Source organism: Myotis nattereri (genome assembly GCF_964212035.1).
Source record: "Myotis nattereri genome assembly, chromosome: 3".
Lineage (NCBI taxonomy): Eukaryota > Metazoa > Chordata > Mammalia > Chiroptera > Vespertilionidae > Myotis > Myotis nattereri.
In genome coordinates this window covers 200,396,421-200,415,148 of record NC_138077.1, presented here as the reverse complement: position 1 = coordinate 200,415,148, position 18,728 = coordinate 200,396,421, and the positions used below count along the sequence as shown (strand labels likewise).

Sequence of the window (18,728 nt, the reverse complement as noted above, 5' to 3'; positions counted from 1 at the left end):
GGCTCCCCAGGGGGACTGGGATGAAGACTGACAGGGATGAGCGCTCTTGGTAACTAGCCCACTGGCCTGCCCACTGGCCCAGGCTGTGCGTGAAGCTCCTGTCCACCAGGATGAGGACTGCTAATCCGTGGCTCCCGATGGCTTCTACTCGTGCTCATCTGTCCCAGCCCTTTAGAGACCAGAGGTTTGCTTTCCCGTCCCATCGCAGGGGAGACAAAGTGAGGCTGAGACCAGCCTTTTACTAGATGGGGCACATATCTTGCATGAAGGGCAGGGTGGGCTCCTGGAGACCAGGGTGGTGAGATGGCATAGCCAGAGGGGAGAGGTGCCGGGTGTAGTCAGCTAGGAGGAAGCTCCTGAGGTGAACATTTTTCTCCTCTCCTTAGCCCAGTGTCACCTCCAGCTCCTGGATTTAGAGTAGGGACATACTCCTCTCCATCCAGGTTGTAGAGGAGACCTGACCTGCTCTGTGCCTCTGACCTCTGACCCCAGCCAAGGTCCTTAGTGTCCCTGGCTTTCTCGTTGGGGTTGCAAGAGAATTCAGTGGGAGGAACTTCTCTCGGGACTGGAATTCCTTGGTGGAATGCAAATGACTGGAGTCACAGAGGCCTCTATGATATCACCACGAGGGGGAGCAAGCCCGCATAGAATAAAGTTTCTTTGTAGAGTGGGAGGAGACTGAGCAACTATGCAGGATAAAGAATGGCAGCGAAGGACTATCAAGTCTATGAGTATCATGGTAGATGACCCCTGCCTGGCTCTACCATTTAATCTGGGCATCCCAGGATCGGGTGGGGCACAGGAGGACTGTGCTGGGTCCAGAGGGATAGGGGCTGCGCTGATGGGCCCTCTCCTCACCCTTGCAGAGGTCCCCTCATGATCCCTACTTCTGGCCAGAGGAGCAAGTGCTTATCGACCGCGGAGACATTATTGACACAAAGGTAAAAACAAGGTGGTCCAACCTCCCCCACAGGGACCCTTCTGCAGCTGCGCCCATGAGGCAACAAGCTTCATAATCACTCTGTCCCTTTTGCCTTCTAAATGTCCTTTCAGAGGACACTCCCCAGAAGTAATCCCTGCAGTCACACCCCCATGATATGTTAGAATTGCCTGTCAGTGCCCCCTATAGGAACCCCTCTATGACAGTCTCCTCCCAACAGAGATCCTAAAAGAGTCTCCCTTGTAATGACTCCCGACAAAGATCCTCCAGCAGTGGGCCATTTAGGTAGTAACCTCTACACTGATACCCCATACCATGATTCCCTCTTAGGCCCCTTTCCCCAGAGTGGTCTTCCTCAGAGAACCCCACACACTGAGGGCAAATATCCAGGCAGAGGCCTCCTATGGTGATACCTGCCTGAAGGAAGGTCCTTTGCCCTCTCCCAGGATGCCTGGGATATGCAGGAGTTCATCACTCGAATGTATGTCAAGCAGCTGCTCCAACACTGGACGTTTCAGCTGCTGCTGGCCACGCTGCTGGTGATCAATGCCATCACCGTCGCGCTCCGCACCAATTTCGTCCTTGGCCAGGTGGGACTCTAGCCTGACCTCTGCACCCACTGACTTAATGGGGGCCTGGGTAAGGCACTTCCCTCTCTGGGCCTCAGGATCCTCCTCTGTCCATGATGATTGGATTGGCTGCTCTTCCAGGGCCTGCCAGCACTGACCTTCCAGTGGTCTAGAGATAAAAGAAGACATTGGGGGGGGGGGGGCAGCTTTGAGGAACACATTGCATTTGTACAGGAAGGGCAGGGGGAAAATGGTGTGAGCAGAGGCAGGCAAACAGATGCCTTGTAGGGAAGGCTATCCCTTATTTATTTGTAAGATTTTTTAAAATGGATTTTTAGATAGAGAGGAAGGGAGTGGGAGAGAAGAAGAGAAACATCGATGTGAGAGTGCAATATTGATCGGCTGCCTCCTGTACTGGGGATCAAGCCCACAACCTGGGCATGTACCCTCGACTGGGAATGGAATTAGCAATCTCCTGGTGCATGGGAGGATGCCCAACCAACTGAGCCACAACGGCTTGGGCAAAGGTATCCCATTTCACTCACTAGTCACTGAGAGAGAATCGCTGTGTGCCATGCACTGTACTCAGGGCTAGGGTTCCAGGTATGAACACAACAGATGCAGTTCTGTCTTAACACAAACATGTCATCATAAATGCCTGAGTGTCAGAGCACATGGAGAAGGCATCAAACCTGATGGACTGAGGAAGGGTTCCTGGAGAAAGGGACACTTAAGCAGAGAATAAAGAATGAGTAGAAGTTGGCCAGGCAAAGAGAGGTGAGGAAGAGTGTTTGGGGGCAGGAGAAATAGCATGTGTGTTCTATGTGTCCAACTTGAAGTCAATAATATACAAGGAATATACAACATACATGGATTGTGCTATTTAAAAATCAATATTTTTTAAATGTTCAATGCAGTGGCTGATGAGTTCAGAACGGTGGTCAGGGCAGGGCCTTTAAGTTATGTCAAGGAGGATGGTCTTTATCCTATGTCATTGAAAAGCCAGGGAAGAGTTTAAAGCATGGAAGTGACATGACCAGGCATGTTATAAAACTGACCCTGTCTGCCACAGTGAGGGCTACAGAAGGGAGAGTATCAAGAATGGGAAACAGGGAAGCAGGCAAGATCGTGTTGGAAATGTTCAAGTGAAAGCAGATGGGGCTTGGACCAGGCTAATGACAGTAGGTAAAAAGAGGTCACATGCGTCTGAAGTTCCCTAGGAGTTGGATCCATGGGCCTTATAGATTGATTTACTTTAGAGCAAACACTTAGTGAGCACTGACATGTGCTGCCTCGTTTAACATCTGTCACCACCTCACGTACACACAGGGAGAGCAAGAAGTTAAGTTTCTGGTGCTTTTTGTTGGGACATGGGGACATAGGATGAGCAGGTTTGGGGAGGATGCTGAGTTCAGTTTGAGTTGTGTAGGGTCTGTGGTGCCCATGCAGTATCCACACAGAGATAGTGAGGGGTTAGAGGTCAGTTCTGAAATGCCTCAGAGAACACTGGGATGGAGGTGGTGACAAGAGAGTTGCCAGCATCTGGGTGGATAGTTGCCGGAGCTAAAGGAATTGATGAGGTTGCCTGGGGAGAGAGAATTGAGTGAGAACAGGCCAACACAGAGTTCTAGAGGAGAACCTGTAAGTAAAGGGCAGAAAGTGGAAGAGGAAGTACAAGGGAAACTGAGGAGAAGGCGTGCCAGAGGAGTGGGAGGAAACCCAGGACAGTGTCCGCTCAGGGGAGTGGGCACAATGGCAGGTGTGGCTAAGAGACAAGGCAGTAAGGACTAAGTACCCCTTGGATTTAGCTTTTATGACCTTGATATGGTATTAACAGAAATCCTATTGCTAGATTTGGAAGATGAGTAGATGGGGAGGCAGATCACACACATTGATGGATCATGAAATCAATTCAGAGTGCAGATACTAACACTGTGATGTAGAATGAAACAGTAGGATGAAAAAGAATTGAATAGAAATTGTGTGTGTGTGAAAGAGAGAGAGAGGGGGGGGGGAGGGAGAGAGATGTTGTAAGAAGTAAAATTGATTTCTTATTTTGGGTCCTAGTCAAAAATGGTAAAAGCACTGGTATAGGATATGTGTCATGGAGGTCGAATCCTAGAAGCCTGTGAACGCCAGACTAATTTGAACCTTACCCTGAAGGTCATAGGGAACCATGGAAGTCTAGTGTTGGAGAAGGCAACTCTGATGTAGACATAGATGCCCATGACTTGGAGAAGGCAGGAGGACTATTTAGGAAATTCTTTCTATAAATAGGGGAGCCTATTGCCTTCAGTGTCCAGTGGGGCGGAACTGAGGTGACAGATGAGGGGACAGAAAGCTCTTCCTTGTTACGGGCAGACATCCCTGGCCCCTGATGCTGTTTGGGAATTTAGAACCCATAAAACTTAACCTCTCATCTGGGTTTAAGAAGCTCTTCTCAGCTGGTGGATGGGGGTGATGGCAAGGTATGGTAGCAAGAGGCTTCCATGTGTGGCAGCGAGCCTTGGGGCAGAGTCTATTGGCCTTGGAAGTGAAGAAAGGGAGGAGTCCAGGTGACTTTGGTAACTGCCAGGGTAGAGCCAGGGGTCTGGGAGCTATTAATAGAGTCACAGACTATAGTGGCGTCACAGCTTACGGGGAGCTAAGGGAGTAGTATCTAGTTTAGGTGAAAGTGAGTTGGGGTTTAAACAGAATTCAGTCATCAAGTCATCTGGCCACAATCCATTCATCCAGAGAAATGTCCTGGAGCAGATACTCAGGAGCTGGGTCAGGTTGGCCTGGGGGATTTGGGCAGCAAGAGTGGTTGGGACAATCAGAGAAGAAAGGATGGAACTTGGTGGCTTCTATCTCAGGGGCGAGGGCTTTTCCTCCCAATTCTGGAGCCAGTTCTGCCTCTCCCCGTCTCCCTTTCCCAAGTATCCTTACTCTAGGGGAGCAAAGGTTTGTAGTCAGACAACAATTTATTTTTTTAAAAAAATTGATTTTTAGAGAGAGAGGAAGGGCGAGGGAGAAAGAGAGAAACATTGATGTGAGAGCGAACTATTGATCGGCTGCCTCCTTCATGCCCCAAAACAGGGGTTGAGCCCACAACTCAGAATTGTGCTCCACCTGGGAATTGAACTGGCAACCTTTTGGTGCACCGGACAACATCCAACCAAGTCACACCTGCCAGGGCTGGACAACAATCTTTACTGCTGTCTGACCTTGGGCACCACTCATTTCTCATCTATAAGATGAGAATACAGCCTACTTTTTAGGATGATGGTGACAGTAAAGCAAAATAATGCATAGTGGTCTTAGCAAGGTGCCTGGCATGGACATGCAAAATGTGCTCTAAAGGAGCTACATCCCTAGCTGGTTTGGCTCAGTGGATAAAATGTCGGCCTGTGGACTGAAGGGTCCTGGGGTTTAATTCCGGTCAAGGGCATAAGCCTGAGTTGCCAGTTCCATCCCCAATAGGGAGATGCAGGCAACCAATCATTGATTCTCTCTCATCATTGATGTTTCTATCTCTCTCTCCCTCTCCCTTCCTCTCTGAAATAAACAAAAATATATTTAAAAGTATATAAAATAAAATAAAAGAGTTACAAAGATGCTGAGGATGAAGAGCAGCAGGAATATGGGCCTTCCCTCCCCCCACGATGTCCTCTCTCCCTAGCCCTGCCCAGTCCCCCACTCCACTGACCTCTCTGTCCCTCTCTTTTTCTCTGTCTTCCATGTAGAAGCACTATGAGTTCTTCGCTACCATAGATGACATTGTGCTGACCATCCTTATCTGTGAGGTTCTCCTTGGCTGGTTAAATGGCTTCTGGGTTTTCTGGAAGGTGAGATCCTGGGCCCTACCTGCCATCGCCCTTACCCCTCCTTAGGAAGTGTACCCCGTCCAGTCCCCATTTCTGTGCTCCTGGCCCTGAAGATTGAGAGGTGTGTGTGTGTGGTGTGTGTGTGTGTGTGTGTGTGTGTGTGTGTGAGAGAGAGAGAGAGAGAGAGAGAGAGAGAGAGAGAGAGAGAGAGAGAGACTACTTCTGAGATGTCTGATATAGTAACTTATACTAGAAGTGCAGCTTCCCTGGGTCCCGGTCTCTGCTCCAGCCTTCCCCCGTTCTGTGATCCTGGGAAAACCTTGATGTCCTTATATAGGAAATGAGATTGAGAGCATTTACCTTAATTTACAGGGTTCAAGAGGAGGAGTCAACAAACTTTCTCTATCAAGAGCCAGATAAAGATTTTAAGCTTTGTGGGCTCTCGTCTCTGTAGCAAACATTCATCTCAGCAGTGGGAGCACAGAGAAGCTGTAGGCAGCACATAGGTGAATAAACATGTGCCCTGGCTGGTTTGGCTCAGTGGATAGAGCATTAGCCTGCGGACTGGGAGGTCCCAGGTTCGGTTCCGGTCAAGGGCATGTGCCTTGGTTGCAGGCACGTCCCCAGTGGGAGGTGTGCAGGAAGCAGCTGGTCAATGTTTCTCTCTCATCGATGTTTCTGGCTCTCTATCCCTCTCCCTTCCTCTCTGTAAAAAATCAATAAATATATATATTAAAAAAACAAACAAACAAACAAAAACCATGGCTGTGCTCCAAATAATCTCACTCAAGGACACTGAGAGTTGAACTTCATATAATTTGCATGTGTCACCACATGCTATTCTTTAGATATCCCCCCCCCCCCCCCCGGCCAATTAAAAACAACAACCACCACCATTCTTAGCCTGAGCGTTCTACAAACAAAGAGCTGCTGGCCAGATTGGCCCCTGGCCTAGAGTTGGCTGAGCCCTGTCCTGGAGAATGTTGAGGAGCTGTCTCTGTAGGAATAGGTCTGAAAGTTACATTAAATCAAACTCTTTGTTTGAATAGGACTTCAGGAGCCAAGGGATTTATTTGCCTTTGGGTATTTTCGAGAAGAGGCTTACAAAAACAAACAAACAAACAAACAAACAAAAACTACCCCAAAAAGAACCCTCTCATAAAAAGGAAGTATTTAAATATAGTTACTAGAACAACCAATTCGAATTATAAGCTTTCCATGGGTTAGAGGTTTCACTTCATAGAACACAGAATGTAGAATCTAGAACAAAAATTGTGAAGTCTGAATGTCTTAAAGACTGCTTTGGGCAAACAACACTTGTAAGGATGCTTATTAACAGAAAAAGGAGCCTGACCGGCATGGCTCAGTGGTTGAGCATCTACCTATGAACCAGGAGGTCATGGTTCAATTCCCGGTCAGGGCATATGCCTGGGTTGTGGGCTCCATCCCCCCATTGTGGGGCATGCAGGAGGCAGCCGATCAATGATTCTCTATCATCATTGATGTTTCTATATCTCTCTCCTTCTCCTTTCCTCTCTGAAATCAATTTTTTTAAAAATATATTTTATTGATTTTTTACAGAGAGGAAGGGAGAGAGATAGAGAGTTAGAAACATCGATGAGAGAGAAACATCGATCAGCTGCCTCCTGCACATCCCCCACTGGGGAAGTGCCTGCAACCCAGGTACATGCCCTTGACTGGAATCGAACCTGGGACCTTTCAGTCCGCAGGCCGACGCTCTATCCGCTGAGCCAAACCGGCTTTGGCTGAAATCAATTTTTTAAAAAAGAATAGGATGGTTCGTATTGACATATCTCAGATACCTTGGTTTTGTGAACATTTCCCTGCACTGCTTTTTCAGAACTAGCTCTAGGATGCAGGCAGACATCTACTTACTAGGAGGGAACATTCCTCCTTCATTTTCCTGAGATTTCTTTCAGCAACACTTAGGGATTTGTCCCAGAGTTTCTTAGCACAGGAGACTTGAAGCAAGCATGAGGATCTTGTGTTCCTCCAAGCCATTCCATCAGCCAGGGCTTCTCAACCTCAGCACTACAATAATGACGTTTAGGCCTGGATACTTTTTTGTTGTGGGGACTGTCCCATGCATTGTCAGATGTTTAGCAGCATTCCTGGCATCTACCCACTAGATACCATTAGCACCATCCTTGTTGTGATAACCAAGAATGTCCCCAGACATTGCCAAATGTCATCTGGAGGGCAAAATCACCCCTGGCTGACATAATGTTCCCAAACCTAACCTTTCCTCTGTGGCCAAGCTACCAGTGCCAAAAGCCAGGGCTGGTTAGAAGCTGTTTTTGCCTCCTTCCCTACTCCCACCCTTCCCCCTGGATCCTAATACACAAAATCTGATCCCTGTTGCAAGGGTGTGGTGGAGGGGTTGTCGAGAGGAAAGAAAGGGATAAATATAGGGAAGGCAGGAAGTCTGGAAATTAACATCTCAAATATTACCCAGTCACATAGGGATCCCCAATTTTGTCCCCAGTTCTCCCCCCCTTTTTTAAAAAAAAATATATATTTTTTTCTTTTAATATATTTTATTGATTTTTTACAGAGAGGAAGGGAAAGGGATAGAGAGTTAGAAACATCAATGAGAGAGAAACATTGATCAGCTGCCTCCTGCACATCTCCTACTGGGGATGTGCCCGCAACCCAGGTACATGCCCTTGACCGGAATCGAACCTGGGACCTTTCAGTCCGCAGGCCGACGCTCTATCCACTGAGCCAAACCGGTTTTGGCTAAAAAATATATATATATATTTTATTGATTTTTTACAGAGAGGAAGGAAGAGAGATAGAGAGTCAGAAACATCAATCAGCTGCCTCCTGCACATCCCCCACTGGGGACGTGCCCGCAACCCAGGCACATGCCCTTGACCGGAATCGAACCTGGGACCCTTCAGTCCGCAGGCCTATGCTCTATCCACTGAGCCCAACCGGTTTTGCCCCCCCCCCCTTTTTTTTTTATCATCTGTGCGTGACTCCTTCCTTCTCCTCACCTCCACAGCCTATTAATCACTATTTCACCACCTAAATCTTTCTCAAATTTCTGCTATCCCTGTCTATGGTATGGCCATACCACCCTGAACGCCCCGATCTCGTCAAATTTCTCCTATCCCTGTTTTAGCTCTTGCTTTGTCTTCCCTCACCAGGATGTTGCTATGGCTTCCTGTGTCCCCACCTGCCATTAAAGTGATCTTCCTAAGGCACAAGCCAAAGTATCCGTGCTTATTTTTGCAGCCTCATCACTCCTGGCCTCACTCTGGTGTTCCAGCTGCACCAAACTGCTTGTAGTTGCATTACACACACACACACACACACACACACACACACTGCTTCTCACCTCCTTGGCTGGTTAAATGACTTCTGGGTTTTCTGGGTTCAGGGTCTGGCATATAGTGTGAGTTTAAAACCAGATGGGTAGAGGGATGAATCTTTAGACAGGCAGACTTGTGTCTCTTTGTGGATGTGTAGGCACAGACATTCTGAACTTGGGACACTGGGCGAGCTTGTGTTTATTAGACTACCCAAGAAATTTAAGAACATTTTTTTCATTAAAAAATATTTACTACAGATACATATTGGTCAAAACTATATTGAAAAGTACACATAGAATTCTTGCTTTCATTCCTTTCTCTCCACCCCCACCCTCTCTAGGTAATCTTTGTATATTTATATTCTCTTGCTTAGCCTACCTCTGTTTATTTTGCAATCATAAGCAAACAAGTATATATTTTTAGTCCTCCCTTTCCTAACAGTAACATACTATTGTCACTGTTCTGCACTTTGATTCTTTTTTAATATATTCCATTTATTTCTTTACAGAGACGCAGGGAGAGGGATAGAGAGTTAGAAACATCGATGAGAGAGAAACATCAACCAGCTGCCTCCTGCACACCTCCTACTGGGGATGTGCCCGCAACCAAGGTACATGCCCTTGACCGGAATCGAACCTGGGACCCCTCAGTCCACAGGCTGATGCTCTATCCACTGAGCCAAACCGGCCAGGGCTGCACTTTGATTTTTTTAATATTTTAAAATATTTTTTTATTGATTTCAGAGAGGAAGGGAGAGGGAGAGAGAGAAACATCAATGATGAGAGAGAATCATTGATTGGCTGCCTCCTGCATGCCCCCTAACGGGGATTGAGCCCGCAACCCAGGCATGTGCCCTTGACTGGAATTGAGCCAGGGACCCTTCAGTCTGAGGGCCAATGCTCTATCCACTGAGCCAAACCAGCTAGGGCTGCACTTTGCTTTTGTCACTTAATGGATCTTGGCAAACTTTCTATGTCAATACTTTTCTTTTTTTTATGGCTCAACGGTACTACTCCAGTGAATGGATATGTAATAGTTTGTTCAACCAGGGCCCACTTGCTGGACACTTTGGTTGTTTTCAACCTTATACAAATGTCATTTTGTACTTGAACTAGAGTTTCTGTGGGTCAGGTGTCTAGAAGTGGGATCACTGGTCAAAAGGTCAATGCACATATTGTTTGTGAAATAGAGCAAAGTCCCCTCTTTAGTCATTGTGGCTGAATTTTCGTCTCTGGGAGCGCCCTTCCCCCATCCCCACTCCTAGATGAGTCTGTGCCTTATAAGACAGAGGGCTTGTAAAAATGTCCTGTCTCTCTTATACAGTGAGAGCTAGTTCACCACTGAACTGACTACTGAAGCAGTGGCCTTTAATGTTTTCATTAGCATTTATTTTCCTTTTATTATTAATTGGAGTGTGTGTCACACAAAGGCTGGAGCATCCCAACACTCTCTTGTCACTTAACTGTAGGACAAGGCCATTTTCAGCAGTGCACCAACCACGGGGGTGCTCAGCTGAGGAACTAGCTTGTATGTATGTGCGATCATACACTGTGTGTCTCTGAGACTGCACTTGGCTGTTGACACATGTATGAGACAGCAAGTGCATGCCTATTGGGTGACATGTTTTGTGGGCAACAGAATGAGTAACAACAGTGAATGGCAGATGATTGGCCCTGCTGTGAGAAGATCCCCTCATCCTTGGGGGGTGGGGAAGGCAGACCCGGGATGTCTCCATGGGCTGGGCCTGACAGACCCCATTGGGGCTGACCCACCCCACCCCCCAGGATGGCTGGAACATCCTCAACTTCCTTATCATCTTTATCTTGCTCCTGGGGTTCTTCATTAGTGAACTCAATGTCATCTCTATCACCTACACCCTCAGGTGAGTGGGAACTCTGGAGAAAAGAGGGGGACCTGCCTGGACCCTGGGGAAGAGATGGGGGGCTATTACCAACTGGGGGTAGTTCTGCCTGTCTGGGCAGGTAGGGTGGCAGTGAGGAGGAGGGGTCTGGGAAAGGCTGAGGGGCATCCCTGAGAGGCTCTGCTACAGGGTCCTTCGTCTCGTGCATGTGTGCATGTCTGTGGAGCCCCTGGCCCGGATCATTCGCGTCATCCTGCAGTCGGTGCCTGACATGGCCAATATCATGGCCCTCATCCTCTTCTTCATGCTGGTCAGTCCCTCCCCCACCCCAGCCACTCCTCTTCCCTGAACAGGTCATGGGTCACTGGGGATACAGGGGTGTCTAGAGAAGAGGAGAGGCTTATGGGCCCAAACCCCTGTGATTCCCTTGGCAGCGTTCATTTGTATGTGCTGTCTCCGAGGCTCGTGTGTGAAGTCAGATGGGTCTTCGGTCTCTCTGGCAGGTGTTCTCCGTGTTTGGGGTCACTCTCTTTGGTGCATTCGTGCCCAAGCATTTCCAGAACATGCAGGTGGCCCTGTACACCCTCTTCATCTGCATCACCCAAGATGGCTGGGTGGACATCTACAATGACTTTCAGTGAGTCCCTGTGAGGCTTCTGATCCCTAGCCCATCCAGGCAAGGCAGGGGCTGGGCTCTCGTGAAACAAAATACCGACTGGAGAGGGCAAAGGGCTCCAGGTGGGTGTGGAGCTCCAGGGCTGGGGATGAGAATGGCCCAGCAGGAAACGGGTGTCAGGGCTTTAAAGGAGGAAAAGAGATGCCTGGGTCTGGGGCCTCTGGGTTTGTGGACTACTTGAAGCCTTGTCCCCTTGAAACTCCAACCAATCAAAGTCCCACCACAGGCCTATTCATGGATATTTCTCCCATCATGCTAAACAGCCGGGTTGGCAGGCCTTGGGCACAGGAGCTGTCTGTGGTTGCACTAGAGCTTTAGGGCAGCCTCCCAGTCCACATTGGAGCCTACCAAACTGTCTGGACTCCTGGGAACCTAGGGCCTCATTTCATTGATTCTTAGACTCACTGCCCAAGGTCACATTTGGCCACAGATGGTTGCCTGGGTTCTGTCCTTTCCCGCTTTCCCATTAAGACTATAACATGAGAAGATGGCTATGCTGATGAACTGAACGCTGCCTCCGTGTCATTCAGTGTTCGCCAACTCCGTCCACACCTTTGGGAACCCCTGGACCTGCTGGGGCTGGACCCCAACAGTTCTTGTTGTTGAGCAGTGACTGCGAGCAGGCAGGGGAGAGAGGAGCTGAATGTTTAGGAAGATGGGGCACTGCTTCTGCCAAGATAAAATACAATATAAAATTCTCCATAATGGGAAAATACCCACCTCCCTGCCCCTAGACTCTCCCTTCAACCGATGCTCCCCAGTGTGTTCAATCTTTACTACATCTGTAGCAGTCCCGGCTCTGAACAGGAAACGTGCTTTCTTCATATTTGGGTTCACTACAGTTTCTAACACCTAGAGAAATGATATGGATTAATAAAGCAACTCAAAAAAAAAAAAGACTATAACATATTTGTTTCCAGTCCACTCCAGGAATTTGGGCCCACTGATGATATCTTTTAATTTCTTTCATGTGAAAGTAGAAGCTCAATTGGTAAAGAGATTCTACTATCATTATCCATTATGATTTAGGTGGTAGAGAAACCACAGAGTGTGCAATAAAGGTGGACTGGGCTTTTGAGTCTTTACTCTACCACACTAGCCATATGACCTTGGGCAAATTACTTTCCTGAGCCTCAGTTTCCTCATCTGTCATTTGAGGATTACAATACAATATTAGCTATGTCATGGATTGCTGTGAGGATCAATATAAATCTCTTAGCATAGAACCTGGCATAGTACACACACACACACACACACACACACACACACACACACACTGGGGGGTGGGGGGAGAGAGAACACACACTATTATTTGGGGAATATTTTATGGGATATTTATAATAGGTATTAACAGTGGGTGGGATTTTTTCTGTGTATTTTCCTTCTGCTCTTTCTATAATGAGCTTGAATTGTCTTTTATAATAAGAAAGAGTATAGCCAATAGATTAAACATAATAATGCTGATGTACAAATCCCCACCTTGCCGGGTGGGTTGAGGACCCTGCTGTCTGGCAGTACAATTAGAAGCAGGCATTGGATGTCACAGTAGCAGTGAGGCAGCAGAAGCCCTAGTAGCCTTGAGATAATCTCCCCATTTCATAGATGAGGAAATGAGCTCAAAGGGCCAGGGCGGTGACAGGGCCCCTACCTGCCATCTCCAGGACGAAGACCAGGGACTACGCAATGGAGGTTGCGGGGGCCTTCTACTTTATCACCTTCATCACTATTGGTGCCCTTATTGGCATCAACCTGTTGGTCGTCGTGGTAACCACCAACCTGGAGCAAATGATAAAGGCAGGAGAGCAGGGACAACAGGATAAAATAGGCTTCAGTGAGGTGAGTGAGATGGGGAGGGCAGAGGGAGGAGAGGGAGTGTATGTATGAGTGCTGACTTGAGCATAGGGGTATGTGTGTGTGTGTGCTCACACACTCAAGTGCCTGGAGCAAGCCAAGCCTGAGACCCAGAGGCATCATTTCCCACATTGAGTGCCAATTCACCAACTGGGGCTTCTGAGGGCTGTGGATTTCCTAGATGTTTTATTTCTATGACAACTCAAACTGAGTAGCCTGGATGACCTTAGGGCATTTAACCAATCTAAGCCTTGATTTCTTCTTCTGTAAAATGGGAATAATGATAGTACTTACCTCAAAGTACTATTCCGAGAATGGCATGGGTAAATGAACAGTACTTGACACATACTAAGAACTCACTACATGTTAGCTACAGAATTATTTTTTCAGGGTTAGAACCTCCAAAGGGCTGGGGAGGTGAATGGTATAGCAGTTCCCACAGTGTTGAAGTCACTAAGCTGTGAATTGGGAGCAGATGGGCTTTAGAAGTTTGCTGGGTAGGATTTAGCAGGAGCGAGAAGGCTAAGATTGGTTGAAGCTGAAATGAGGGACATTAGAATCCTGATGTCCTAAGAGACTCATCCTCTCTGAAGCCAAGCAGGAAGGGGCTGGGGCAGGGGGTGCCGGCTGGGCTGTCTCTCCCCTCTCCATTTCCCCTTTCCCAGACAGATGTGGAGGAGTATGGGAATAAGGACCTGCCCCTGGTGCACTGCGAGGTGGCCCGTTTGGAGATGTCTGGCCTTCCCCAAGAGCCGCTTGTGGGAGGCCCTCTGTCCAACCTCTCCGAAAGTGCTTGTGACAACTTTTGTTTGGTGCTCGAGGCGATACAGGAGAACTTGATGGAGTACCAAGAGATCCGAAATGAGCTCAACAAGTAGGGCGGCTACTGGGGGTACCCCCGAGTCCCGTGAGTTAGGACTGAGCAGAGCCTCCGATTCTTCTGGCCTTATGTCCTCGCCATTTTATACTGTAGTCCTTGAGGCCCAGAGAGGTTAAGTGGCTTGCCCAGTTCTCCAGCCTTATGGAGGAGCTGGAATCCAGACTTCCCGGCTTGGCCTGGATCTCTATCAGCTTGAGGAGCAAGGGTGACGGGGGCGGACACCAGGGAACAGGTGGGAGGACTGCCCCTCTTTCCCCTACCCTGAAGGCGCTCACCGCTCCGCCCCCAGGATAGTGGAGGAGGTGCGCTCCATACGCTTCAACCAGGAGCAGGAGGAGGAGCTATTGCACAGACACTTGTCAGTCCAGTCGATGGAGAGCAAGTCCTCCATGGACCTGCGTGAGATGACTAGCCAGCAAGACTTGATCACTGCGCTCGTCCACAGGGAAAAGGTGCCGTTTCCCTCTCCTATCTGACCTGTGCTCACCCCGCCACTCTACCCAGCCCAGCCCAGCCCAGCCTAGTCTCTGAGGAATTAGTCCAAGTTTGTCTATTCCTCGGCCCGCGCCCTAGACACTTAGCCCCAGCAGTCACAGCCAATTGGCCAATCTGGTTAAGTTCCACCTTTCCTTCTTTAAGAAGCCCGGGAACCCATCAGATTCTTCTCATTGAGCCACTTCTGATTCTAGTGCCCTCAGCTCTACCCTTTCTCAGAGAGACTTGAGCCAGCTCCGTTCCTGCTTAGTGGCAGATACTTATGCCCACTGATGGCAAAGGACCCCTGGGTCCTGTCGCACAGGAAGCCTCTTGGGGAGAAAAAGGGCACACACCCACATTAGTTTCTGCTTCTCACACCATCTGATTGTGACTGTAAATCTCCACGGCCTGGGCTCCCAAGCTCAGAGAGGATACTAGGCAGGCTAGACATATAGAGGATTTCCTTGGGAGGCCTCGATGGGGCACCCTTGAAGCTGGAGGAGGGGAGTAAGGAGCATCTGCCATGACAGGGTAGACTACTGACAAGACCTCTGGGTTTGCAGGTTCAGGAATCTACCACAAATTTACCTAAAAGGAAGAAGAGCAGCCGCTGAGAGGTCAGGAGGGGAACCAAGGGGCCTGTGCATACACGCCCAGCTGCTGCATCTTCCTGCATCCCAAGCGTTTGGTCTGGAATGTTATATATGTCCCTGTACTTAAACAATAAAGTTCAGATCTGTGTCTTGAACCTGGTCTCCGGAATCGGGCATGCTTCGTTAGGACTCCGTCGGCCTCACCCCCCGCGGGACCCCCTGCCTCATTCTGGCGCCGGAACAGGGACCCCGGCAAGCATTGGGACGGGTGAGTGCCCCTCTATAACAATGGAAAACCCTCCCCCCTCAGCCCGAGCCCCTCAGGCTCAGGCACTCCACGCGCTGTTACAGAGCAGGCGAGTAAAGGTAACAGAATGGGAGACATTCCCTCTCTCCCTCACACCAGCGGTTCTAGCTATCTTAGCTTGTCTAACGGGGCCCCACCCGAGCCGCTGCCACCCCCGCCTCCTCAGGCACCGCTACCAATGCCTGAGGCGCTTTCAGCCTCGGTAGAGGCTGGGGGGGCGTGTAGTAAGCCCTCTGCCCCCCCCCCCCGATTCCTGGGCTGTTTTCAACAAGCAAAAAGTAGTTTCTCAAAGCTCAAGAAAGGCTGAAACTGAGACAGAAAAAACCTCTAGCGAGGAGAAAGCAGGAAAGTCTCACCAGGAGGCTGCCTGCCAGAGTCACTCCCTTGCTCCCCTTGCAGAACAAACAAAAAGTTTAACTGCCCAGCGGTCCCCAAGTAACCCTTTCGTGGGAGACACAGATAATAATCCATGGACGGGGACATATCAATCCTTGTGTAGCCAGAGAAATAGAACAAAGAAGTCCTTAGAGCTAAAGACCCCTGGACTCTTTCCTGTGAATGTTAACCCCACAGCTACAGCAGAGAAAAAAAAAAGGGGGTGGGGGGGAGCCGTTGCCATGGAGAGAGAGTTCTTTGTTGATTTTGCTTATCTAAGGTATGGGAAGACCCTAGCAGCTAGCAGGCAAACTTATCCCTGTTCATGCTGAGGTTGAAGCCTCATAGTAGCTAGCTAGTACCATAAATCACCCAGATAACAGAGACTTGGCTAACAGCAGCTTCCCTATATCTAAATCCAGCCTAACACCAGGAATGCTCAAAGCCTTCTCAAAAAATGCAAAATAATCCTTTCCATTAATATTAACAGTGTAAACTAAGATTGTTGTTAGAATATTAAATTTGACAGTAAAATAATAGTCAAGTTTTCAGATTAATTAAAATTGGCTCAAGAAGTATTAACCAAAATTTTCATTTCATGGAAAAATTGCTTAACATGCAATGAACCTAAAGCAGTCATATTTTTATGCAAAAAAATAAAATTTAAAGTTATCTAGACTGCATTATAAATTTTCCAAAAACCTCCTAATATTAAAAAATAAAAAAGAGAGGATAGTGGGAAAATACCATGTAAAAAAAGATATCCTGTAACTAATTTACATCTAGAAAAATTTTTCATTTGTAATGCTAACAGCAAAACACCCATGAAAAACCTATGTGGTGTCAACATAAGCCAAAGGAAATTCATTTAAGCAAAAATAAATAGAACTCCAAGTAAAGTTTCCTTTATTAACCTTTGGTCGAGAATACGTTTATATATTTTCAGAAAACAACTCCAAGACCATGTGGATTCCTGCAACAGAGAAAAATTATCAGAAATGCTCCAGCCATGAAGACAAGAGGAAAAACAATCCAGAGATACAGGCAGCTAGCTTGCACAAGCTATTTCCTCATTTAACCCTCTCTAGCTGCAAGCATCTCATGGGGACATGCAAAGCCTGTGGCCCCCTATCGCCTTTAGGCCCCCTCCAGCCACAAGGGGTCAACCCCCGGGGGCTCCAACTCAATGCCTTATGGCAAGCAGATATGACCCATATTCCAAGCTTCGGTAGGCTCAAATATGTACATATAATCATTAACACTTGCTCTGGGGCCACGTATGCTCAGGCTCACACAGTTGAAAAAACTCGCCACGCAATAGCAACCCTCAAGGAAGCATTTTTAACATTAGGCTTCCCTTAGGAAATTAAAACAGATAATGGTCCCTACTACACTAGCAAGGCTTTTCAGCAATTCCTCACGAAACATAACATCAAGCACGTTACTGGCATACCATACAACCCACAGGGACAAGCCATAATAGAAAAACAAAACAAAGAACTAAAAACCCAGATTCAAAAAGAAAAAAGAAGGGGGAAATACAGGCACGCCCCAACAACTATTACAACAGGCCTTATTAACTCTCAATTATTTTCATTTTGCCCCTGACGGTCTTCCTCCCATTTTCAAACACTGGGGAGGTCTCAGAGACGTACCAACACCTCTCCCCTTGGTCCGGTGGAGAGATCCACTAACCGAGGCTTGGAAGGGCCCCGACCCACTCTTAACCCAAGGGAGAGGGTTTGCTTGTGTTTTTCCAGAAGGTGAGAAAAATCCCGCGTGGATTCCTGCCCGTAACATCAAACCCTGCACCACCAGCGATGAGCCGTAGACCACCACCACCATCACCCCCGGTAGAGGAAATGGAGGACCTGACCATAGAGGACAACCAGCCCCGACGGCGGAGACGACCAAGACGCCGACGAGCTCACCCCATCACTGGGGTGATATGAAGGCCCTGCAAGAAGAAGCTGCACGCATGGCACCAGAAGGCAATCCGTCAGAAAGGACATTATTCCTATTAATGTGTGCCATCATAACAGCGAACTCTCAGGCGCGAGCACAACATGTATGGGCGGCCATACCTCATCCAGGGGTGCTCATGCCTGTCAGCGCCAACAGCCTACAGTTCCCCGCTGTCCAAGTGTCTGACTGTTCTGTGGACTTATCCGGTGACGGAGCGGAACTGGTCTCATTGCCATAGAACGGGACAGTATGGGCTGATACTAGTAGCCCTAACCTCCTTAAGTGGACTCTAAATAATGGGACTGCCCCGGGACAAGGGTGGTTCTTAAGTGATATCCTCAACCGTCTAACTTCCTGGCTAAATCCAGCCAACCTCCTCATTTGGGAAGTCATGATAGTAGGATTCGTCATAGGAATAGTATTATTTCGCTGTTTATACAACATGTTCAATAAGCTAAGTGCCCAGCAAGCCATGATCATACACGTCCAACAGGCGCTAATAAGAAAAGAAGGGGGAGATGTGGGGAGAGCTCAGGAGATTTATCTCAGTACAGTGGCAGATGCAATGGCGTGAGTGCACTCCGCCTACACAAGCTTCCTCGGCACACCGGGAAGTGGCAGCGCCTGCCTGAGCAAGCCCCCTAGAGCCTCTACATAGTACCCTGATCTTTCCTACCATTGGTTGCCCTAAGGATGTTGTAAACTTCTGATTGGTCTGGAATGTTATATATGTCCCTGTACTTAAACAATAAAGTTCAGATCTGTGTCTTGAACCTGATCTCCAGAGTCGGGCATGCTTCGTTAGGACTCCGTCGGCCTCACCCCCGCGGGACCCCCTGCCTCACATCCTCTCCCTTACACCTGGGGTGATGCCTGGAGCTATGGTAGTGGTGGCCTCTCTAGGGCCTGTGCCTGAGTTCCAGGTCCAGAGGAGCCAGGATGGAGAAGGACGCTGGATGAGAGTGGGAGCCCTACAGCAAGAAGGTGCTGGCTAAGGCAGCCAGGATTTGGCCTAAGTAGGGGCACCCCTGGCCCCCTGCTCTAGGACAGAACTAGATGGGGCCTCCGTGGGCCCAAGAACTAAGAGGAA

The 18,728-nt window shown here is 48.4% G+C and overlaps 1 protein-coding gene across 1 annotated transcript; it reads left to right on the top strand.

Annotated features, from left to right (window-relative positions):
• Positions 1–137: 137 nt before the first annotated feature.
• Positions 138–15,012, top strand: CATSPER4 (cation channel sperm associated 4; the record flags this gene model as incomplete). The annotated part of the gene is made up of 11 exons (XM_081086102.1): positions 138–218; positions 867–941; positions 1,387–1,530; positions 5,235–5,336; positions 10,438–10,535; positions 10,704–10,824; positions 11,018–11,151; positions 12,852–13,026; positions 13,707–13,915; positions 14,211–14,373; positions 14,962–15,012. 11 exons carry the CDS (start codon positions 138–140, stop codon positions 15,010–15,012), a joined length of 1,353 nt encoding a protein of 450 aa, XP_080942228.1.
• Between the last annotated feature and the right edge of the window lie 3,716 nt (positions 15,013–18,728).